This window comes from Eriocheir sinensis, chromosome 36 (assembly GCF_024679095.1).
Source record: "Eriocheir sinensis breed Jianghai 21 chromosome 36, ASM2467909v1, whole genome shotgun sequence".
NCBI lineage: Eukaryota > Metazoa > Arthropoda > Malacostraca > Decapoda > Varunidae > Eriocheir > Eriocheir sinensis.
In genome coordinates this window covers 17,653,909-17,678,501 of record NC_066544.1, presented here as the reverse complement: position 1 = coordinate 17,678,501, position 24,593 = coordinate 17,653,909, and the positions used below count along the sequence as shown (strand labels likewise).

The 24,593-nt window shown below is 44.3% G+C and overlaps 1 protein-coding gene across 1 annotated transcript in view; it reads right to left on the bottom strand.

Moving 5' to 3' along the window:
• Nucleotides 1–448: 448 nt before the first annotated feature.
• LOC127007963 (uncharacterized) overlaps nt 449–24,593 on the bottom strand; it is a gene marked incomplete at its 3' end in the record, with an annotated part of 29,789 nt that continues 5,644 nt past the window's right edge. Inside the window, 24 exon segments of the mRNA XM_050879510.1 lie at nt 449–638; nt 2,157–2,257; nt 2,464–2,532; nt 3,169–3,282; nt 4,004–4,180; nt 4,392–4,586; nt 5,078–5,197; nt 5,342–5,434; nt 7,090–7,319; nt 7,957–8,884; nt 9,202–9,669; nt 9,965–10,134; nt 10,488–10,620; nt 11,118–11,210; nt 13,916–14,066; nt 14,590–14,696; nt 15,517–15,685; nt 16,271–16,428; nt 17,731–17,831; nt 18,380–18,564; nt 22,271–22,434; nt 22,732–22,873; nt 23,401–23,486; nt 24,394–24,548. Of these exon segments, the coding sequence (XP_050735467.1) occupies nt 449–638; nt 2,157–2,257; nt 2,464–2,532; nt 3,169–3,282; nt 4,004–4,180; nt 4,392–4,586; nt 5,078–5,197; nt 5,342–5,434; nt 7,090–7,319; nt 7,957–8,884; nt 9,202–9,669; nt 9,965–10,134; nt 10,488–10,620; nt 11,118–11,210; nt 13,916–14,066; nt 14,590–14,696; nt 15,517–15,685; nt 16,271–16,428; nt 17,731–17,831; nt 18,380–18,564; nt 22,271–22,434; nt 22,732–22,873; nt 23,401–23,486; nt 24,394–24,548 (4,499 nt within the window).

Here is a 24,593-nt window from a genome sequence, read left to right as displayed (position 1 = left end):
CATGAAAGTTAATCCCCTTCAAGACTACACTGTGTCCTGAGCCCTAGAAATCTTATAACTATGTAAAGCTTGGTTCCCTCTGAAACATCTGAAACATCGCCTTGAAACATAAAGAATTTGACTTTTGCACAAACTTTTATGAAATTTTTCAGCCTGGAGAAGATGGAGGAGTGAGAGTGTAATAAATTAACTCAAACTTAATTAGTTACTCATGATAGGAAGGCAAATACCAGAGATACCAGTCGTAGAAGTTGATATTCTGAACAATTTCTTTAAGAGCAGGTTTAGCAGGGTGACTTACATGGCAACCACAACATACTCTCTCTAGGGACTAAAATCTACCCTCTGTCAGTGAAGTCCTAGCCTTGGCAGGGGGTGACCTTTCCCTGAGTACAGACGGCACAGAAGAAAGTCAGTCTTAGGAGCAGCAAGTGCCTCAGACCCTCACCATGAGCAAGCGTTCGTTCTCCGTCGTGACGTAACTAAGACTCAAGTCTGCCGAGACAGAATCACCAGAAGGCAGCATGACCTTGGCCTGACTGGCTCCGGAAATGGTGCCATTCTCCATCACACTGTACTGGCCCTCCACATCCAGCTGGCTCTCAAGGAGTTGCAGACCAAAGGTAAATTCATTCTTACTGAAAGAGGAAAAATTTTTTTTTTTTTAGATATGCATTCAATCCATTAACCCCTTGGATGCTAATCTCCTGCAAGAAGCATAGCTGGGCGTTATCGCGATACTTTATCGCTAATAACAAAATCAGGTTATCGGCCATCCGCTACTTATTTAAATATATATCGGCATCTTCGTTACTTTTGTAACCAAACTAGTGATAATCGCTACTTTTTTCTGCCTCTCAGAAAAAAAACGTTGTCTCCTCCCTACTGCGCATGCGTGGCCCGGGCGCCCGGTACTGTATGAAAAAACTTCGGGGTATGAAATATCTTCAGTGAAGAGATTTCATACTAGATCATCAACATTAAAACACTAGGTTATTTTTTTATGTTAGACTCAAAAATCAATATATCAAAGAGAAAAATCATTTAACTTTGCCCAAAAAATGATTATTCACTGCCTCAAATTTGATATTCCATATTAGTTTGTGAGTATGCCATGGTATTGAAGGCACCCGGTGTTGTGTTATTTGGTGTCCCATCTTCAATAGCTGGAGCTTTTGTTTACAAACACTGGTCTCTCGTGTAGCCCTGTACAGTCTCACAAAGCTTTTTAACACATTAAGAGTTGCTGGAAGGCTGAATCAGACATAAAGTACCACCATCCTCGCTGTTTCTAGAACGACACTCTGTACATATAAATACAACTCGTACAGAGTGTCGTTCTAGAAACAGCGGGGATGGTGGTAGTGGTACTGTATGTATGATTCAGCCTTCCAGTAACTCTTAATTATGGTTAAAAGCTTTGTGAGACTGTACAGGTCTATGCTTGCTGGTCTGAGCATGCTCAGTTCACGAGAGACCAGTGTTTGTAAACAAAAAAAGCGCCAGCTTTGACGGTGAGGACACCAAATAACACATCACCGGTTCAGGCGTTTCTAGTATTACCGTCCACAGGTACATGTCAACGTGTGGTTTTCAGGTTTCGTAAGTTTTCTAAAATACGGATAATGAAAATTTGAATTCATATATGTTTTTTAGTTGAAATATCAACATAGTATCGTTTTCGCCTATCGGACTTATCGCTAACTAGTATCAGAATTGTGGATTTATATTGGTATTGGTTATCGGTTATCGCCTATATTTGTGTCTCCAGTTAACAAATATTGGTTATCACCAATAAGGTTTTCCATTATCAGTTATCGGGAATAAAATTTTCTGTTATCATGCCCAGCTATGGCAAGAAGACACCACCAAGCTACAGGAATGGAGCAAAAAATGGTTGCTACAAATCAATGAAGAATAATGTAAAGACCTGCACCTTGGGAGGGGCAATATCCAGCATACCAATACCACATGGGAAACACATGACTAGCAACCACAGAGGCAGAAAAAGACCTGGGACTATATGTTACCAAGCTACCAGTGGAGGCAAAATCTGTGCCAATTGCAGTGGAGGAGTTAATAACACACAAGGTATTTACATGGACACACACACACACACACACACACACACACGTTGGTTGAGAGCATTACTGTACCTGTCCATGTTCCAGGCAAGGTGCATCAGCTGGCTGTCACCGCTCGTTAGGTTCACCTGCACCACACACTCCTCACTGCTGGCATGTCTCTTGGCTCCAAGCTGAAATGGTGCACAGAAAAGAAGGTTGCAGTGGTCAGCAAGTCCTCCAGTACATTATTGTGGCAACTTTGAATTGACTGACTACTTGAAATGAATGCAATTAGTGGTTAGATATAAAACAATAAAACACATGCACGATTCTTTAACTGCACACACACACACACACACACACACACACACACACACACACCAATGAATAACAGTACCATAAAGATGGGGTTGCTGTCTCCAGGGGCGTCCCTCACCACCACCTTCACTGCCTGGTCCGGCCAAGTCTGTTGGGCAGACACCATTACACAGGCACTGTTTGGCACAAGTTCTTTCTGACCTCCCTTTATCTATATATTTCTATGCAAAACTACTTGGTAGCTCTTATCCCCTTGACTGTGGATTTCCTACAAGAAGACATCACCAAGCTACAGGAATGGAGCAATAAGAGGCTGAAACAGTTCAATGAAGAAAATTTTAGTCCTGCACCTTGGGAGGGGATATCCAGCACACCAATACCACATGGGAAACACTCCACTATCCACCACTGAGGCAGAGAAAGAACTGGGACTCTATGACACTAGGCTACAAGTGAAAGCCAAATCCATGCCAATCACAGCGGACGGGTTAATATAAATGCTATGTATGCAGTACTGCCAACAAGCATAGTCCATGGAAACAGTCATAACAGTGTCAGTGCTTGTGAGTTGCCACCTCTCAGCTGCTTTTTGCCTAAATTTCCATAATAGTGTTTACAGATCCTTTATGCATTGACTGAAGATTAATACGTATTATCTTTTAGGTTTTTTTTTTTTTTTTTTTTTTTAAATCAGTGAATGCAGAAATCTAAAGTCTAGGGTCCACATTTCAATATACCCTCTTGGCCATGAAGGGGAACACATGATGCAGGAACTACTCCTTGCCTTGGAAAACAGCTCCACACTCCCGGCTTCCTCCAGGGACAGCTTGATGGCCTTGGTGGTCTCGCTGAACAGCACCTCATGGCCCAGGCTGCCGGACCACTCCAACCATTTGACCTGCAAGGAAATGTTTTAAAGAAAGCTTTTCCCTTCTTTTTTTTTTTTTTTTTACAGCAAAGGAGGCAGTTCAAGGGCATAAAAAAAAAAAAAAAAAAAATGAAAAAAAAGCCCGCTACTTACTGCTCCTAAAAAGAGTACAGAGGAGTGGCCAAAAGAGAGGTCAATTTCGGGAGGAGAGGTGTCCTGATACCCTCCTCTTGAAAGAGTTCAAGTTGTACGCAGGAGGAAATACAGATGAAGGAAGATTGTTCCAGAGTTTACCAGTGTGAGGGATGAAAGAGTGAAGATGCTGGTTAGCTCTTACATAAGAGGTTTGGACAGTATAGGAATGAGCTTGAGTAGAAAGTCATGTGTGGTGAAGCCACGGGAGGGGGGGAGGCATGCAGTTAGCAAGTTAAGAAGAGCAGTCAGCGTGAAAATATTGATAGAAGATAGAGCAACATGGCGGCGGAATCATGCTCCATGTATGACTTTTTTTAAACAACTTGTCACTGATCAAGTAAATTTATCTACATATCTATTTTAAACACTATAAGCATCCTCAAGGCAATACAGACTACTTCATACTCTAAGATGCAGCATCTCACATACTGAATGGCTTGGCTGATGCAAGAATATAAAATGGGTAAGAGTAAACAGCAATTACACACTACTCAATTATGTAAGACTGCTGATGGCCATTTCTATGTCTTTAAGATAATGGAACAGGAAGTCTTACAGTGCTTCTGCCCGTGAAGTTATGCCAGTGAGCGTCTGAGGCGGTGTGGGACGCCAGGCCAACGCTTTCTGTTCCCAGGCCGGCAGACACTTCCAGGGAGGCGTTGAAGGGGCGGTCACGCCCATAGTCAGCCTGGAGACTGAGTCCTGCCGTTCCCTCCCCCACAGTGCCACTTGCCTGGAGTGTGGCAAAGATTCACTAATGTTTTTTCTTTTACAACAGAGGAAGCTGGACAAGGAAGACACATACAAGGAAAAAAAACTAAACATACTGCTACAAAAAAGAGAACAGAAGAACACTGCAAAAAAGTCATCAGTTTTGGGTCACTTTTACATAAGAACAAATGTCAGTAATTCCAACTTACTCTAACAAACGCTTCATGACTTACCGAGATGAGGAAGTGATCCGGTTGGGACATGTCAACGCTGTAGCCGACTTGGAACACAAAGTCATCAAGGGAAAGGTGAAGGCCGGTGAGGATGTGCAAGGGGTCATCCTCACTCAAATAGGTGAGCAAGATTTTTGACTTGAGAGAAGAGCCGAGGTTAAGCTCTGCCTCTGCATGGACCCCACTCTCCGAGACCTGCAAGATTACCCAAGGGATTGGCCTTCAAGGATACAACAGAGAACAATGAGAAAATGATGAATGGCTGGAGAGAGAGGAAGAAAATGCTGACTGTGAAGAAACCAAGAAAGATACATTGCTACCTATTATAAGGACAAGGGTGGAAAGAGGTGAAGAAAAGAGTGTCTGTACAAAGATGAAAGGAGAATATAAACTGCCAAGGATTTACATAGATTTACATGGATATTCAGACCCCTCATAGAAAGACATGCCAAAAATGGTGGCTGTGCAGGGACCAGGCAAGATACATTGCTAGGCATCATAGGGGAAAAGATAAATAGAGATGCAGAAAAGAATAACTGGTGAGGATTATAGATTTACATAGATATTTAGACCATTCAGAGAAAGACAGGGCAAAAATGGTTGCTGTGCAGAGACCAGGGAAGATACACTGTCAGGAATCACAAGGACAAGGGTGAATACGTGAACTGGCAGGCCGGTCAACACACTTTGTAGATCCCTGAAGCTTTGTAGTCCAGATCGAGCTGCGGACTGGCCAGACTGAGGGTGAGCTGCGAGTCCTGGCCGCCCCCCTCTGTCACATCCTTCAGCACCACCTCAGACGTCACCTGCAACACAGCAACACTTTAGGCGCCACAAGAACACTGAAGTGCCTCGGCAGTAACTTTGGAATTTATAAAGAGGGGAGCATCATCTCCATTATTGCAAAGAAAAAATTCTCGCTGACCTCATTCGTCCCTTCGTCAACTCACCTCTGTGCCGTGGAGGGAAGCATTGACACTCAGGTCAAAAAGATTTGGCCGCACTTCATAATGCAGCATCAGGCCACTGGACAGCTGACTGATCTGGGGATGCCAAAACAGAGACATGAACAGTCATGCACAGAGTTTGAAATTAGGTACAACACACACACACACACACACACACACACACACACACAAGGGGGAATAGTAAGAAATTGAAGAAGAGCGACTGTAGGAGAGACGTCAAGAAATACAGTTTTCCATACAGAAGCATAACAACATGGAATGGACTTGACGAGGAGACTGTGTGTGCAAAAATGATTCATGAATTTAAAGTCAAACTGGATAATAAGCGTTATGGAGATGGGACAGCACGAGCCTAGTACGGCTCTTTTCCTGTATTTCACAACTAGGTAAATACAATTAGGTAAATACACACACACACACTCTGGGAGTGATCATAACAGACAAGTTATCCTTTGGAAAACATATAGACTGGATAACTGGGAAACATACAATCTTCTTAGAAACATAAAAGCAGCATTTACATATTTAGATGAAGAAATGGTGAAGAAACTAATAACATTGATGATACATCCAAGACTGGAATATGCAGCATTACTGTGGTCACCTAGATTGAAGAAAGAAATTAGAAAGTTGGAAAGAATACAAAGAGCAGTGACTAAATTACCGGAAACTCTGAGAGAACATACTTATGAAGAAAGACTGGAGAAATTGGGACTAACAACACTGGAGAGCAGAAGAGAGAGAGAGGGGACCTAATAGCATTGTACTGGATACAAGAGGGATTGAAGAAATTGGACAGGGAAGACTTAGTGGAACGTGACAGAAGTGTGACAAGAGGCAATGGTAAGAAATTAAAGAAGAGTGACTGTAGGAGAGACATCAAGAAATACAGTTTTCCATACAGAAGCATAACAACATGAAACGGACTTGACAAGGAGACTGTGTGTGCAAAAACGATTCATGAATTTAAAGTCAAACTGGATAATAAGCGTTATGGAGACGGGACAGCACGAGCCTAGTACGGCTCTTTTCCTGTATTTCACAACTAGGTAAATATACACACACACGCACACACACACACAAGAAGAGAGAGAGGAGACCTGATAGTGGTGTACAGGGTGGCGAGCGGGGTGGAGAATCTGGACAGAGAGGATCTGTGTGTGTGGAGCAAGAGAGAAACGAGAGGACATGGAAAGAAGTTGAGGGCAACCACGTGTAGGCGAGATGTGAAAAAGTTTAGCTTTCCAAACAGAAACACTGAGCTATGGAATGGACTGGAGGAGGAGGTGGTTTGTGCAAGAAACATTCATGATTTTAAGGAAAAGTTGGATAAGAGAGGATACGGAGACGGAACAGCACGAGCGTAGCTCTTTTCCCGTGTGTCACAACTAGGTAAACAACTAGGTAAACACACACACACACACACACACACACACACACAAAGTCAAAGGATAATAAACACTAAATCTTAACCACTTGACTGCAGATTTCCTGCAAGAAGACATCACCAAGCTACAAGAATGGAACAAAAAGTGGCTGATACAATTCAATGAAGAAAAATGTAAAGTCCTGCACCTTGGGAGGAGACATCCAGCATACCACTACCACATGGGAAACACTCCACTATCCACCACAGAGACAGAGAAAGACCTAGGAGTGTATGTTACCAGGCTACCAGTGAAAGCCAAAGCCATGCCAATTGCAGCGGACGGGTTAAATCCTTGCCGTACCTGTATTCCAGCATGCCCTGAGGAGGTCTTCATGTTCCTCTGTAGTGTGTGTGCGCTGCCCAAGGTGAGAGTGACATTGTGAGGCTGAGAGGGGTCACTGCCGTACTGGGTGTCCAGGATGAAGCTTGTCTCCTCTGGGCCAGTGGAGAAGTTCCCTGAGGCTGAGGCGAAGGCCTGAGTCACCTCGGCAGACTCCCTCTTGCGCCAGGCTCCTTCCACCTCCCAGGACACTGTGACGCAAACATAAATTATCCACTTTTTAATATATTTCCCTTTTTTTTCTTTTAACATTTATTTCACCTTTTTTTATACCTCAAAAAAATTACTACCAGTTAGCTTCCCTGTACATTTTGTCAGCAAAGCCACAGTGTATGTCATCCAGTGTTCCATGTATAGTATAATAATTTTCCTGGCTCCATACGCCTTCAGTTATTATCAGTATTATAACCATGTCACTGAGACTTCCATGCTAACTGAAAGGTTGAGTGAGGTAATGGTCTTCCAGTACCTAGGCTTCAGGGCTGTGTGGTGGCATCAAGGCATGCTAACAGTGACAGCTGATTGGAATGACATGTATGAATGACTGCACATGCCTTAACCCCTTGACTGTGGATTTCCTACAAGAAGACATCACCAAACTACAGGAATGTAACAAAAAGTGGCTGTTACAATTCAATGAAGAAAAATGTAAAGTCCTGCACCTTGGGAGGGGATATCCAGCATACCAATACTACATGGGAAACACTCCACTACCCACCACAGAGGCAGAGAAAGGCCTGGGAGTATGTGTTACCAGGCTCCAGTGAAAGCCAAATCCATGCCAATTGCAGCAGACGGGTTAAATAAAACATAATTCTGCATACTAACCTTTAGTTTCCTTTGTCTCTTTATCTGTGCCATGCGTAAGGTTCCCTCCAAGTGTGTACTTGTCCGGGCCCACAACCAGCTCCAAGGTTGGCATGTGCTTCACACTCGAGCCTTCCTGTTGCTTCTTCAGAGACACTTCCAGCCCCCCGAGGACCTCCGAGTCTTTCCGGGTCTGAAGCTGCAGCATCTTCTCTGCCTGGGTGTTCCTGTACTTCCCTGTCATGACATAGCCGACTCCCCTGACGATGATGTCACCCCCCTCACGGTTGGGGTTAATGTTGAAGAGGAAGTGAAGCTTGCGATCAACTGAGGAGCCTGGGGTGTCAAAGAGCGCCTCAACAATACTGTCCTGCCGCTTGATGTAAAGCTTGTAGTACTTGAAGGTGTCTGTTCTGGTCATTTTAAATTCACTCTTGTATGGCTCCAGGGTCACCTGCTGGCCATCCACCTCGTGAGTGTTGCGGCTGAGGCTGGTGCACGTCTTGAGGCCCACCACATCCTCAAGGGTGCCAGTACAGTGATCCTCCTTCATAGGGGACGCCCCCTCAAGCTCCTCCCACCGCCCATCACCCTGAAGAAGGGCCAGAGTGACAGACGAGCTCACCTTGACCACCTCCTCCTCAGGCACGCTGACCTGCAACTCGGCGACCTCCCCTTCGTCAAACGAGAGCTCTCCGCCAAAGTTGACTTTGGCCAGCTGTGTGGAGGACCTTCGGAGACCACTGGAGGACACGAAGGCGTCCACCAGCAGTGTCTCGTCCATCGCTGCCACCACGGTGGGGGTGAGGCTGCCCTTCAGATGCAGGCCAGATTGGCGGCCATTGCCAAAGGTGTGTTCGTGCTGGATGGTGACGGAGGCTGTGGCGTTGAGCTTCAGCCGCAGCGGAAACCCAAGGAAGGTCGGTGCCATGTACTCCTGGTCAATAATCTGAAAAGGAGACCCAAAAAGTCTTCCATAAGGGTATGTTTGATAACTTATCCAAAATGTGCTCAGGTCAGGGAAAAATTACTCTGGACAACTAGCCTGAGCTACAAAGATAAACTATTGTCAAAATAAAGAATATACACCTATTGTTTTCAGTAAACAATTTTCACAGCACAGCTCAGTTTTCCAAAGCAGCTTTTTCCTGATGTGAGAACAAACTGGAAGGCAGGATGTGCACGCTTTGACAAACCCACTCTCTAACACTAATAACAAAGGAGGTCAGAGAAAGAGACTACTCTGGAGTATATATACTAACTCACCTTGAATATTTTGGGGGTCGATATCTCCTGTATGAGGTGGTAGAGAAGCTGTGCTGGCGAATACTGCAAAACATTCTCCACGTAAAAGACTTCATTGCCAAACATTCTCACATAGAAAGACATCTTGGGCTTTTCCTCCTCCATCTCGTCCTCCTCAGCCCCAAGCTTCCTCCTGCCCTTCTCTTCATCGTACATCTTCTGGAACTCCTGGATTTTGTCATCGTGAATTATGTTTCTCTTTGGCCTCAGGCTCTGGAGCACCTTCAGGATGTCCTCATTGCTGAAGTATCCTTCCTTGCCAAAGTAGCCCTCAATGATGTTTTCTAGGCCGCTGAACTCTCCGCCAAAGTCAAGGAAATTGAATGAGTTCTCCAGGAGGTCCAGCGTGAGGTTTGCCGAGACCTGCTGAGGCAGGTAGGAGTCCTGGGAGTACACGACGCTGGCGTCCAAGCTGCTGCCCAGGTTCAGCTGAAGCAAGACACACGTTCTTTAAGTGAGCCTCCAGCACCAGCAAGACATTGAGAGATAAGACTCATTTAATATAATTATTCTAACACATTCCTTCATCCTCTACACATGATTAATGGAGCAGCAAGTTGGTCAGCGTGTAATATATGAAATGATATTATGTTGAGGGTTAATACTTAGTTTACTCTGATCAACTTACCACTGTATTTAACCATGTGCAGAGGAAATTAAATGAAAATACAAAATGAGACAACCAAGAAAGGCCTTTTTGAAGAGAGAGGCAAGACAGACTGACCAGCTCACTGAAGGCAGCGTAGCGGTGGTGCCCCGAGGAGTGGAAAGCATCATTGTTGAACTTGTGAGGCAGTGAGTGTTGTCTGGCCAGCTTGGAGAGCGTCTGGTCGTGCTGGCTGGGCCCGGGCTGCTCTGCCAGGTTCTTCATGTGGGTCCAGATGAAGGAATAGACTGCAGACAAAAAGAACACTTCTAAAAGGTGCAAAATAGCAAGAACAACTGCCCAGAACACAGTCTCATCTGTAGAGGACTCATTTCAGACCATAATAAAAGATTAAACACAAACAGATATTATTATTACAACTACTGAAAGGTACTCAGAGAAATATCTAACAAATAAACATCGAGAGTTAACAACTTGGATATTAGAGTTTGATCAATCAATAAGAAGTTTTCCTTTTTTTTTTTTTTTTCCACATCAGTCTTGCAAGACAGCTCTTCATGGCTCTCCTGATAGGCTGTGTTGAATGGGATTTGTCAGTCAAACGTGTATCTATCAGAGTGTGTTAGGTAGTGGCGGTCACCTTGCTGGACATCCTCTTGCTCCAGGAGTTTGTGGACACGTGTGAAGAAGCCCGGGGAGTGGGCAGCGCAGGGCACCAGGGCGAGGTAGGCAGCTATCCGCACCTCACTCCTCTCACTGCTGTCCTCCAGGAGCTGCCCAAGGAACTCATGTGTTGTATATGGGATTATGTTTAGATTAAGTATATGATAAGGTAAATGATTAGGTATATGATTAGGTATATGTTCTGGGATTCAATCTCTAACAAAATGCATAATATATTGCAAGGCAGCAAGAGGGCAGAGTACGTTTAGGCAAAAACTTTAGATTTACACAAGTTTTCAGAAGAGGAGTATCATGACACCTCAAGCCATGTCTGATCACTCTTCCTATTTTTACAGCAAGGGAGGCAGCTTGAGGACATAAAACAACAACAACAAAGCCTGCTAGCCGCTGCTCCGAACAAAAGAAAAAAAGAACAAGAGGCCAAAAGAGAGGTCAATTCCAGGTGGAGCTTTATTAGTTTACTTTTTAAAGGAGTAGTTTGGGTTTTCTTTTGTCCTGCCTCCTGTGCCATAAAAGAAGGAAAGCAAATATACAGCAACAGGTTAAGCTCAAATCTCATCTCCCACTCCCGAGTGTGCCAGCATACCTTCCAGGGCGTTTCTGTGGTGCCGGTGCCACAGCCGGTGCGTCGGTAACTCTGTAGTGCCGTGGTGCGCAGCTCTGGTGGCAGTGCTCTGTTCTGGGGAAGACAGTATCTGGGTCCCCTGACTTGTTGGCTCATGCACACATATTGTATAAAAAATATATAATCCTGCTGCCACACACACACACACACACACACACACACACACACACACACTCTCTCTCTCTCTCTCTCTCTCTCTCTCTCTCTCTCTCTCTCTCTCTCTCTCTCTCTCTCTCTCTCTCTCTCTCTCTCTCTCTCTCTCTCTCTCTCTCTCTCTCTCTCTCTCTCTCTCTCTCTCTCTCTAATAAAAGTCCACCTTGGTTTAATAGCGAAATTAAACACTCAGTCAAGGAGAGAAAATTGTCTTACAGGTTAAAGAAAGACCAAAGCCTTGAAAACATTAGACTTTACAATGATGCAAGCGACGAGTAAAAGATTAGTGCATCAGGCAAAGCGTAGATATGAAGAAAATATTGCAGCCAACTGTAAAATAATCCGAAATCCTTCTTCAGTTACATAAACAACAGAAAGGCGATCAGAAGTGGAATTGGACCTTTAATAAACAGCGACGGTGCACTAGTGACTGACAGCCAACACGTTGCAAACCTATTAAATAATTACTTTTCCTCGGTGTTTAATAATAACAGTCCTCCACCACCACCACCAACACCAGTACTAATGTAAATCCGAGCATGCATTGTCTAACTTTGAAATAAAACCCGATGAAGTCCTTAAAGCCCTCAAATCACTTAAAACAAATAAAAGTCCTGGACCTGATAAAGTATATCCAACTCTGCTGAAAGAAACAAAGAGCGAAATACTCTCCTCCCTCACAACCGTATTCAATATGTCCTTGCGACAAGGCATTGTCCTTCAGATTGGAAAAAGGCTAACGTGACACCGATTTTTAAGAAAGGAGACAAAAAGTACCAGGTAATTACAGGCCCATTAGTCTAACTTCGGTTGTAGGTAAGCTACTTGAGGGCATGATTAGAGACAAAATTGTGAGTTACCTTGAAAGCCACTCATTAATTGGGGACTCACAACATGGCTTCGAAACAAAAGATCCTGCCTATCAAATCTATTAACCTTTTATAACGACCTCTTCACTGTTTATGACGTAACCAAATCACTGGACGTAGTCTATCTTGATTTCAAGCGTTTGATAAAGTCCCGCATCATAAATTACTTTACAAATTAAAACAAATAGGTATTGACGGTCAGGTAAACCAATGGATCGCGAATTGGTTGAGCAACAGACAACAAAGAGTAGTGATTGACGGATTTAACTCAGAGTGGGCGCCTGTCACTAGTGGCGTCCCTCAGGGCTCGGTTCTTGGCCCAGTGCTCTTCATTATTTACATCAACGACGTGGATGTTGGACTCAATAACCGCATTAGTAAATTTGCAGACGACACAAAGATTGGTAACTCGGTTCTCACTGACGAAGACAGGCAAAGCCTCCAAGAGGATTTGCACATAATTTCAACAGTCGGATAGATGGAGATGCCCTTTAACGTAGACAAGTGCCAGGTCCTTCAAGTTGGAACGAGGAATAAGAAGTTCGAATACGAAATGCGCTGCGTTAAACTCAAAAGCGTTCAATCATATCACGACTTGGGGGACAAAATCTCGTCAAACCTCAAATACTCACACCAATGCATCGATGCAGCAAATAAAGCGAACAGAATGTTGGGCTTCATTAAAAGAAACTTTGTATTCAAGAATAAAGATGTAATACTCGCTCTACAACAGTTTAGTCAGACCCCACTTGGAATATGCGGTACAGTTTTGGTCCCCCACCATGCAAAGGATATTGCTAAATTAGAAGGTGTTCAGCGTCGACAGCGAAAATGATCCTTCCTTGCGCAACAAATCCTCGAAGAAAGGCTTTCTACCCTTAACATGTTCTCTCTTGAAACGTCGCCTCCGAGGAAAATTGATCGAATGTTTTAAAATACTTAATGGTTTCACGAATGTAGACAGATCAACATTGTTTATGATCGATGACAGTCTGCGACGAGGAACAATGGCGTAAAACTCAGATGTAGACAAGTAAATTCAGATTGCACCAAATTTTTCTTCACCAACGTTGTAGTGCGAGAATGGAATAAGCTTCCACCATCAGTGGTCCAGTGTAACACGATTGACTCCTTCAAAAATAAGCTCGACCGTCACTTCCTTCAACTTAATATCAACTAGAGTAGAAATGCAACGTTTTGGAGTCTTCTGATTAATATAAAATCACTTAGGTTTAAGGACAGACCACCAAGTCTGGACCATGGGGTCTGTGTGGTCTGATTTTCTATGTAAATCTATGTAAATCTCTCTCTCTCTCTCTCTCTCTCTCTCTCTCTCTCTCTCTCTCTCTCTCTCTCTCTCTCTCTCTCTCTCTCTCTCTCTCTCTCTCTCTCTCTCTCTCTCTCTCTCAGTAAATCTGAAGTAATACTTGTAGCCAGATTGAAAGAAGTTATTAGCAGCAAATTTCCAACATACCAATCTGGGAAGACAGTATCTGGGTCCCGTAATAAAAAAAATTCTACAACCACACTGACTCTCTCTCATAACACAGACCTTTCCCAGCCCCTCCCCTCATGACACAGGCCTTTCCCAGCCTCTTCCTCCCTCTCAAACATGACACAGACCTTTCCCAGCCCCTCCCTTCATGACACAAACCCCTCCTAGACCTTCCCTTTCCATGAAATATAAAACAAGCTTCTCTCAGCCCCTCCCCCAGCCCCTAATTCCTCCTCACTCACCATGTAGCACCTCTCGGGGAAGTCTTTGGAGGGCATCACACCAGCGTTGCCTAAGGCCCTCAGGGTCAACTTGATTTGCTCCTGTTGCTGCTTGGTCTTGCCGAAGCCGCACGATTCTCCGACCTCTTCATCCACGAAATCAAGAAATGGCCTGGCGGGGCACAGGAAGGCTTCAGAGGTGGACTTGCTTAACAAACATTCTTGTGGAGAAGTCAGATTTTTTTTTTTTGGGGGGGGGGTGGAGGGGAGACTAAAATAGCAAGTTGACCTTCTTATTGGTATGTACTTTTATACTGAAGGTTTTGACTATTGTTGCTGCTATAAATACTAATACTAATACTACCACCTGTACCATTATTTCTTCAAGGGTTTCAATATGTTTCCCAATCAAATGCATCATAGTATTGGGGGTCAAACTTTTACTTTGACAGTAGTAGTAGTAGTAGTAGTAGTAGTAGTAGTGGCACTATAGGCTAGTACAAAAAATAAATAAATAAATAAAGTAGTAGCATAGGTCATAACCTCTAGGAAAGTAGTATTCATCTATAAGTTTTGACTCTAAACATGGACTTAAAATATCCTTGTAATCCTGCAGCTACTAGAAGAGTGTATCTATGCAGAATGTCTACACTCAAGAGTCAAGCGATGCACACAGCTGGGACCCTGCCACTCACTGGGCCACTGCTGCACACTCCTCCTCTGGCTGCTGACACAGGCGGTGCACCACGCTGGAGGCTGCCATCAGGGCTGAGGAGGACGCCTTCTTGGACTTGGCCAAATCCTGCAGCAGAATAACCACATATACACAACTGTCTCTGACTAAGGTGAGAGGAGGCCACCTTTCTTCCTCTTAAACACGACACAGACCTTTCCCAGCCCCTCCCTTCATTGCACAGACCTTTCCCAGCCCCTCCCTTCATTATACAGACCTTTCCCAGCCCCTTCCTTCTGCTCAAAGATGACACAGACTTTTCCCAGCCTCTCCCTTCATAACACACTTTTCCCAGCCCCTCCCATCATTGCACAGACCTTTCCCAGCCCCTCCCTTGATTATACAGACCTTTCCCAGCCTCTTCCTTCTGCTCAAAGATGACACAGACTTTTCCCAGCCCCTCCCTTCATAACACAGACCTTTCCTAGCCCCTCCCTTCATTGCACAGACCTTTCCCAGACCCTCCCGTCATTATACAGACCTTTACCAGCCTCTTCCTTCTGCTCAAAGATGACACAGACTTTTCCCAGCCCCTCCCTTCATAACACAGACCTTTCCCAGCCCCTTCCTCATTACACAGATCTTTCCCAACCTCTTCCTTCCTCATAAACATGACACAGACCTTTCCCAGCCCATCCCTCATCACAGACCTTTCCCAGCCTCTCCCTTCATTACACAGACCTTTTAGCCACTCTCTACTTTTATCTTTTTTTAGGAGCAGCATTTAGCAGGCTTTTTTTCTCTTTTTTTATGCCCTTGAGCTGCTTCCTTTCCAGTAAAAAAAAAAAATAAATAAATAAAAATGATGACAGGATATACCAGGTTGAGAGTTGATCTTGGGGGTATCAGACCAAGGAACAATTGAAGAACCACAGGACAAAGGTCTTACCAGCAGCTGAGTGACCAGGGATGAGTGTGCAGCCATGTGGAGGTGCAGCCCAGCCAGCCACATGTTGACCTGTCCTGGCGTGAGCTGCCTCTGTTCAGCAGCCAAGCGAGCCACCATGCCATGGCAAGGCATAGCGTCACACACCAGCAGCCCGTCCAGCAGCACCTTTCTGTTCCCATAGACAGGTCGGGGAATTACTTGGCCATCCTCAACTCTAAGAGGCAAGATTATCCTCCACACTTGGCATATGCACAGAGACATGGATATGGATTGTAGTGCAGTAAGACAAGACCTCATTTTCTCTATAACACCAGAACTACGTAACTAGACACACACACACACACACACACACACACACACACACACACTCAAGTGACGTATGAGGAGAGACTCAATAGCATGGGGCTCACAACCCTGGAAAGAAGAGAAAGAGGAGACCTGATAGCGGTGTACAGGGTGGCGAGCGGGGTGGAGAATCTGGACAGAGAGGACCTGTGTGTGTGGAATGAAAGAGAAACGAGAGTACATAGAAAGAAGTTGAGGGCGACCACGTGCAGGCGAAATGTGAAAAAGTTTAGCTTCCCAAACAGAAGCATTGAGCTATGGAATAGACTGGAGGAGGAGGTGGTTTATGCAAGAAACATTCATGATTTTAAGGAAAAGTTGGATAAGAGAGGATATGGAGACGGGACAGCGCGAGCGTAGCTCTTTTCCCGTATGTCACAACTAGGTAAATACACACAGCACACCTTACCTTTTGTCTTTCTCTGAGCTGGTGTCATCCCACACAGCCTCCAGCTCCTCCTCCTCCAGGTGGGCCAGCAAATAGATGAAATTGGAGAAGAGTCGAGGCTTAAGCTCATCCCCCTCAGGACTCTCAGATGCCGACAGACTCTCCAGGACTGACTCAACCTAAGGAATGGAGAGATGGCCATTAGACAACTACCTTTCCCAGCCCCTCCCTTTATGACACAGACCTTTCCCAGCCTCTTCCTTCCTCTCAAACATGACACAGACCTTTCCCAGCCCCTCCCTAATTACAGAGACCTTTCCCATCCTCCTCCTTCCTCTTAAACATGACACAGACCTTTCCCAGCCTCTTCCTTCCTCTCAAACATGACACAGACCTTTCCCAGCCCCTCCCTAATTACAGAGACCTTTCCCATCCTCCTCCTTCCTCTTAAACATGACACAGACCTTTCCCAGCCTCTTCCTTCCTCTCAAACATGACACAGACCTTTCCCAGCCCCTCCCTAATTACAGAGACCTTTCCCATCCTCCTCCTTCCTCTTAAACATGACACAGACCTTTCCCAGCCTCTTCCTTCCTCTCAAACATGACACAGACCTTTCCAGCCCTCCCTAATTACAGAGACCTTTCCCATCCTCCTCCTTCCTCTTAAACATGACACAGACCTTTCCCAGCCTCTTCCTTCCTCTCAAACATGACACAGACCTTTCCCAGCCCCTCCCTAATTACACAGACCTTTCCCATCCTCCTCCTTCCTCTTAAACATGACACAGACCTTTCCCAGCCTCTTCCTTCCTCTCAAACATGACACAGACCTTTCCCAGCCCCTCCCTATTTACACAGACCTTTCCCATCCTCCTCCTTCCTCTTAAACATGACACAGACCTTTCCCATCCTCCTCCTTCCTCTTAAACATGACACAGACCTTACTTAAAACATGACACAGACCTTTCCCAGCCCCTCCATTCATAACACAGACCTTACTTAGCCTCTTCCTTCCTCTCAAACATGACACAGACCTTTCCCAGCCCCTCCATTCATAACACAGACCTTACTTAGCCTCTTCCTTCCTCTCAAACATGACACAGACCTTTCCCAGCCCCTCCCTTCATAACACAGACCTTTCCCAACCTATTCCTTCCTCTCAAACATGACACAGACCTTTCCCAGACCCTCCCTTCATAACACAGAAAGGGAGTGGGGGAGGGAAGAGAGCCCTGTGGAACACCTCTATTAACATGTCTAGCAGTACAACAGTGATGGTGTACTAGACAAACTCTGGAACACCAAGATTTCTTTTATCTTAGCTTGAATGACAAAAGGCCAGTGAAAAAGATCAGTATTTGGCTCTTATGGCTGCATGACTGCTTGACTGAATGCTACTTAGTATATGCAGCCTCAGCCCCCAGCCCACCCCTGGCCACACCCCCTTACAGCTGCTGCCTCACACCACACCTCACCCACCTGCTCCTTCATACCACTGGCCTGCAGCTTCTTCATCTCAGCAAACTCCACAGCAGCCTTGAGATCAGCTACGAGGGACACTTTTCTCTTCATTTCATCACCTGAGAGCAACAGAAGGGTGTTAGATACTACCTCTACAGAAGGGTACTGGAGCTGCATATTGGATAGTGGTGTCTAGCCCCTTCACTTTGGATTTCCTACAAGAAGACATCACCAAGCTACAGGAATGGAGCAAAAAGTGGCTGCTACAATTCAATGAAGAAAAATGTAAAGTCCTGCATTTTGGGAGGGGATATCCAGCATACCAATACCACATGGAAACACTCCACTATTCACCACAGAGGCAGAGAAAGACCTGGGAGTATGTGTTACCAGGCTACAAGTGAAAACTAAATCCATGCCAATCGCAGCGGACAGACTAGAGGGGAACCATTACGCACGACGCCAGTATTGAAAACAAATCTTGATGAGCAAAAATTCTGAATGAAGTCTGTAAATTGGAAATGAAAAGCACTCCATCATGCAGCTTTAAAATTGGAGGAAGCAAAAATGATCAAGCACTATTAGTTTTGGGCCATATTAAATCAAGGCACATAAACTTAGACCTCGAGATTCATATTCTTCAGTCACAATATATATTTTCTCTTACCCTTAGAGAAGTTGCCATTGGTTGGGGTCGGTCCTTCCATTAGAGAGAGCGTTGACAAGAGCACGACGGAGGCAAGTGTGTCGCTGCCTGGTGCTAGAGGGCGCTGCACCTCCACCACCTCTGTGCACTCCACCTTCTGCCAGGCCCCGCCCCCACCACCCTCCATGTGGCATGTCTGGTTGCTCCTGGCAGTGGAAGAGAGACAAATACTTACATACAATTTTACATACAAATTTCCCTTATCAACCTTTCCCAAACCTCAAAAGAAACCAAGATAAAATGACATTCCTGATTTATTGACAGAACTTTTTTTTTTCTACAGTAGAGGAAACAGTTCAAGGGCAACAAAAAGGAAACAATAATGAAAAAAAGCCTGCTACTCACACAAAAGAGTCAAGAGGAGTGGGCAAAAGATAGGTCAATTTTGGGAGGAGAGGTGATTTAAAAGGTCATCATCATTTCATCGATGCCTGCTCCTAGGAGCTCCCACTAGGGGATGGCCACGGCAGAAGAGCTTCCAACTTTCTCTATCCAGACGCTCCCTCCTTGCCTGCTCAAAGTTTCTCAAAGATCTTTCCCCCCTCTCCCTAACGTACTCTTGCACCCTATCCCTCCATTTCACTGGAGGTCTTCCTCTAGCATTCCCTCCCTCTATCTCACTCACATACACCCCTCTGGTCATCTTACTCTCCTCCATTCGCTCCATGTGGCCAAACCACTTTAAAGTGTCGCTTCACTTCTGCCCTTCACCCCTGTGACACATTCCAAAACGCTCGTACACTTTCATTACTCATTCCATCCATTCTACTCACACCACAAGCACTCCTCAAATAACTCATTTCCACTGCCTGCACTCTAGACCTCTGACTTTCATTCCAGGCCCATGTTTCACTTGCATATGTGAGGGTTGGTACTATTATTGTATTTCTCAAATCCCTCTTCACCTCCATGCTCACACTTCTGCCATTCATGATTCGTCCCAAAGACCCTACCACCCTTCTTCCTTGCAATGCCCTTTCTCTTATCTCTCCCTCCATACCACCATGCTTACACATAACTGATCCAAGGTACTTAAGCTCATTGACCTCCTCTATTTCTTCACCATTCAAAATTATTTTGCATTCTTTTTCACATTGAACTCCCACTCTATATAGGCATACAAAATCTACAACCTCACTTCTACTTCACTCACAAACCATCACTTTACTTTTGTTGACATTTACTTTCAGCTTTCTCCTGTTACAGACACTCAAAAACACTGACCAAATTTTGTAGGTCACTTTCATTTTCTGCAATGAGCACCGTGTCATCAGCAAACAGTATCGAATTCAGCACCCACTTCCTTCCCTCATCGAACAGTCTTACTCCAACTTCTCCAACTTTGCCCTTAATTTCTCTAATAACACCATCCATATAAATATTGAATAACCATGGTGACATGACGCACCCTTGTCTTAAGCCCACTTTTATCTCAAAATGTTCACTTGTTTCTCCAGTAATTTTGACACATGCAGATGCATCCTCATAGAAAGACTTTATTGCACTAAGCAGTTTTCCTCCCACACCATAAATCTTTAAAATATCGACTCTGTCATAAGCTTTTTCCAAATCCATGAAGGCAGCGTATAGTTTCTTTCCTTTTGCTATTATTTTTTCTACTACCATCCTGAAGGCAAATATCTGATCCACACATCCCCTTCCCTTCCTGAAGCCTCCTTGTTCTTCACTGATTTTCCCTTCTGTAAGTCTTTGCACCCTCTCTATTATGACTTTTCCATATACCTTTCTGGGTATACTCAGGAGACTTATACCTCTATAGCTCCCACATTCCCCTCTCCTGCCCTTCCCTTTGTAAACTGGGACAATGATGGCTTTCGTCCAGTCTGCTGGCACCACCCCCCCTCCCATGCTACTTCACATATCTTGACCATCCATTTAACAACTACATCTCCTCCACACTTCAACATTTCTGCTGTGATTCCATCAATTCCTGCTGCCTTTCCATTTTTAAATCTTTTTATTGCCTGATTTACTTCTTCATATGTTATACTTCTTTCTTTATATACTCCTCCTCTACCTCTACTCAAAACTGCTGCTGTTACAGCTGCTGGACGTCCATCCTCAAAATTCATTAAGTTTTTGAAATATTCTCTCCATCTCTCTTTCACAGCTTCCCCGTCTTTCAACATCTTTCCATTCTCATCCATAACTTCATTTATTTTACTTGAGGAGATATTTTCTGCATTTCTTTCGTTTTTTACTTCTTTCCAATATGATTTCCTGTTCCCTTTATATTTTTCACTTAGTCTTTTTCCAAAGTCTTCATCAACTCTCTTCTTACTTTCTTTTATTGCTTGTCTTAATTTCATTTTGCATTCATTGTATTTCCTTTTCCTTTCCCTTTTTACTTGTTCAGCCACATTTCTTTCTTGAGTTTTCTTAAAAAGTTCCCTTTTCTCTTTTACTATCCTCCTTATCTCTTCTGTCCACCATGAATTTCCTTTTCTTTTTCCATCTCTCACCACTTTCATCCCTAACACTTTTTTTGTTGTAGTTACCATTATTTCTTTAAATGTTCCAAAAACTTTTTCAATATTTGTATTATCTTTTACTTCCCCATTTTTCACTTGAGGCCTCTGCCATTTCACGGTTATACTCATCTTTTATTTCTTTTTCCTGTAACTTTTCTATCTTCAGTATTTCCTTTTTTACTTCACCTTTCTTTTCAAACACCCACTTTTCTTTCATCTTTAACTTTGCCAGCACTGCAAGATGGTCAGATCCATCAAACATTCCTCTTACTACCTTAGCGTCACAAATTTCTTTTCTAAGCCTTTCATCTACTGCCACATAATCAATCAATCCTTTTTGCTCATTATCTTCTCCCCTCCTCCATGTGTATCGGTGAATATTCTTGTGCTGAAAGAAGGTGTTCGCTGGGAACATTCCCCCCTCAGCACAGACATCCACCAGGCAGTCTCCATTTTCATTCTTCCCAGGTATCCCCCATTTTCCCACCACATCCTTCACACATCCATCACCCACTTTAGCATTCATATCTCCCATCATAATAAGCTTCCTTTCTTTCTCAAAACTCTTCAAACATGCATCACTTCCTCCCAAAAAGCTTCCCTTTCTCTCAGTCCTTTTTTACTTTTCACATTTACTGGTGCATAAATACATACCCATGCATACTTTACTAAACCTACTTTTCCTTTCAGCCACACAATTCTAGATCCCTTCCAACCATAATCAGTCACACCATTCCACACTCTTTCAGACATCACAATAGCACATCCTTCCTTACTCCTGCCTCTATACTTCTCATCTATCCCCGTCCATACAACCCCCCCAGGCACACCCTCCCACGTACCCTCTCTACCATCACGCACACCAGTTCCTCAAATATGTGCTTCACTCACTCCCAACACATCCACTCTACCATTTACAAAATTTTCAATCATCACTCTCCTCTTTTCCTCACCACCTAAACCATTCACATTAATAGACACCAGTCTCATACATTCCTTTCTCTTCTGCCGCCCTCTGGCCATCGCTCCTGCCTCTAAAAACTCAATAAAAGTATCAATGGGTGGTCAGTCCAATGTAGTGTTATGGAGACTTGCTCCTTATCAAGGCTAAATGGATTAAAACAAAGCAGCTGATGGTCGCTACCCCCCTCCCCGTTGGTTCTACCCCGCAGGGTATAGTAACGGTGCGCACCACGTGAAGGTGAGGATGGGGTAGGCCACCTTCCTAGTCAGAGGGTAGCCGTATTGCTCCTTTCCCAATACCCTAAACAAGGGAGCTGTACGTATAGGCAGCAAAACGCACTTTGGATGAACCTCATTGGTTACGATACTGCCACTGCGCAAAGGTAATACCACTAACTTGGTGAAAGGGAGCAGTGTGTTGGCCTTGGTGCTGGTGTAGTGGGAGTGTGGGAGGTGAGGGATGTAGCTACTGGAGTGGCAGCCGGTCTTCGTCTTCGTCACCTCCAGGGTCGGCTCCAACACCAGGCTGTACTTGGTGTCGCACTGGCCTGTCACGTCCACCTGAGGGGCACACAAACACACCAGCAGTAGCACACACAGGCAAAATACTAATTATTGATTTTAACATACTGCTGAGATGTCATTTTTTTACACTAAGGGAGGAAACTTAAGGTCAAGGGTAACTAAAAAAGGAGACAAAAAACACAAAAGCCTTCCATAGCAGAGTGTCAGAATCACTTGTATAGGTGTATAAGGGATCAAGTCCTCCGGGGAATCATACAACAAAGATCTATTTTTGAAAAGGGGAAGAGAAGTCAGGGAATTGACAAAAGTATAGACATTTTTATCACTCCTCACCTCGCTGACCACCACATCACTCTGGTTCCCCCTCGGACTGACGGTCATCTGGAGGGCCGACAGGATCCCCCGCTTGAAGTTGGTGGCCACGGCCTCCTCATCGTCATGCGGACACAGGTGGGTGATGGTGCCGTGCTGGTAGCTGCCAGGGACACAGTGACCAAGGAAATTCAATGCAGTGATAATGCCTTTGCATGAGCAAGGGATTGAATACAGAGGCACAATACTGATGCCTACTGATGGGACAGGAGACAGACCAAGAGCCTATCAAGCTCCTATAAAGAAAAACTGAATCATATGCAAAATACTAATTACTGATTTTAACATACTGCTTGGATGTTATTTTTCTACAGTAAGGGAGGAAGCTCAAGGTCAAGGGTAACATAAAAAGGAGACAGAAAAACAAAAGCCTTCCATAGCAGAGGGTCAGAATCCCTTGTATAAGTGATCAAGTCCTCGGCAAGAGGAAATACAGGCACAGACCCTCCCCTCTAAAAATAGCTTGTCAGAGGAAGGAGGAGATACAGGAAAAGGGTCTTCAAGGTTGCTCGAGAGCTTGCCAGTGAAAAGGATGAAAAACTGAAGACACTGGTTATAACTCCAGCATATTTCACTTGTTTCCTTTAAGTAAATATATAAAGCAATGAATGTCCCAAGAGAGCTGCTTACCTGAAATGCAAATCATGCTCCTGCACGGCCTCGGAAAACCATTTGGCATCATCCTCGCTGACATCTTCCACAACTAAATTCATGACCTTTGGAAGAGAACAGAAATTGCTCCTAAGGTTATATCATGCAGAGATCAGGAGAACATGAAACACTTCTCTCTTTTTAGACACAGATGTAACAAGAGTCACAAAATGTCCATAATTATGAAGGTAATGAGAAAAAACTTGTGCTGATGATAAGAATTTCCTCTTAGCTCAAAAGTTTAAAGCTCAGCAGGAGAACAGCTTCCATCACATACATAAAACAATAGTGGTTATAAAAAATATATATGAATGTACTGAGATGAGAAATACAGAGAATATATGAACACCACAAGATACTGCAGGGGGAATAATACTGGGTTAAGACAAGGATGTGGAATGTCTCCAACTACATTCATTCCATATATTGACCTAAATGGTAAGAGTTTCAATATCAGTGAGAGATATAAGGGCTTCTACAAATATGAGATGACAAACAGTATATAAAAAGGAAGCCTGGGAGATATAGACTGCAGATTTCCTACCAGAAGACATCACCAAGCTACAGGAATGGAACAAAACGTGGCTGCTACAATTCAATAAGAGAAATTTTAAGTCCTGCACCTTGGGAGGGGATATCCAGCATGCCAATACCACATGGGAAACACTCCACTATCCACCACAGAGGCAAAGAAAGACCTGGGACTATATGTTACCAGGCTACCAGTGAAAGCCAAATCCATGATAATCGCAGCGGACGGGTTAAAAAGGAGTTGAAAAAGGAATTGAAATAGAGAAAAGTGAAGATACCTGACTTATATCGACGACACACACACACACATGCACACATATGAATGACCTAGAGAAATCACATAACAAAGCCCTAATATTGAAATGCATACCGTATGTGTTAAGAATAGTTCACAAGCTATTGAAGATAAAAGCACAACAATGGCTCGAGGTCAACACACACCTGCAGCTTGAGGTCACACGGGGTATTGGCAGCGATGACAACCTCCGCCGTGAGGGCCAGACGCGACTCCTCCTGCCCTGCCGTCGCACTTGTCGTGGCCTCCCCCTGGTACTGGTACTGGTACTGCATCCCCGCCTCATACGTGGATGCAGACCCTACAGGACGAGGAAGACCTTATATAGACAGTGATAAAATGAAGG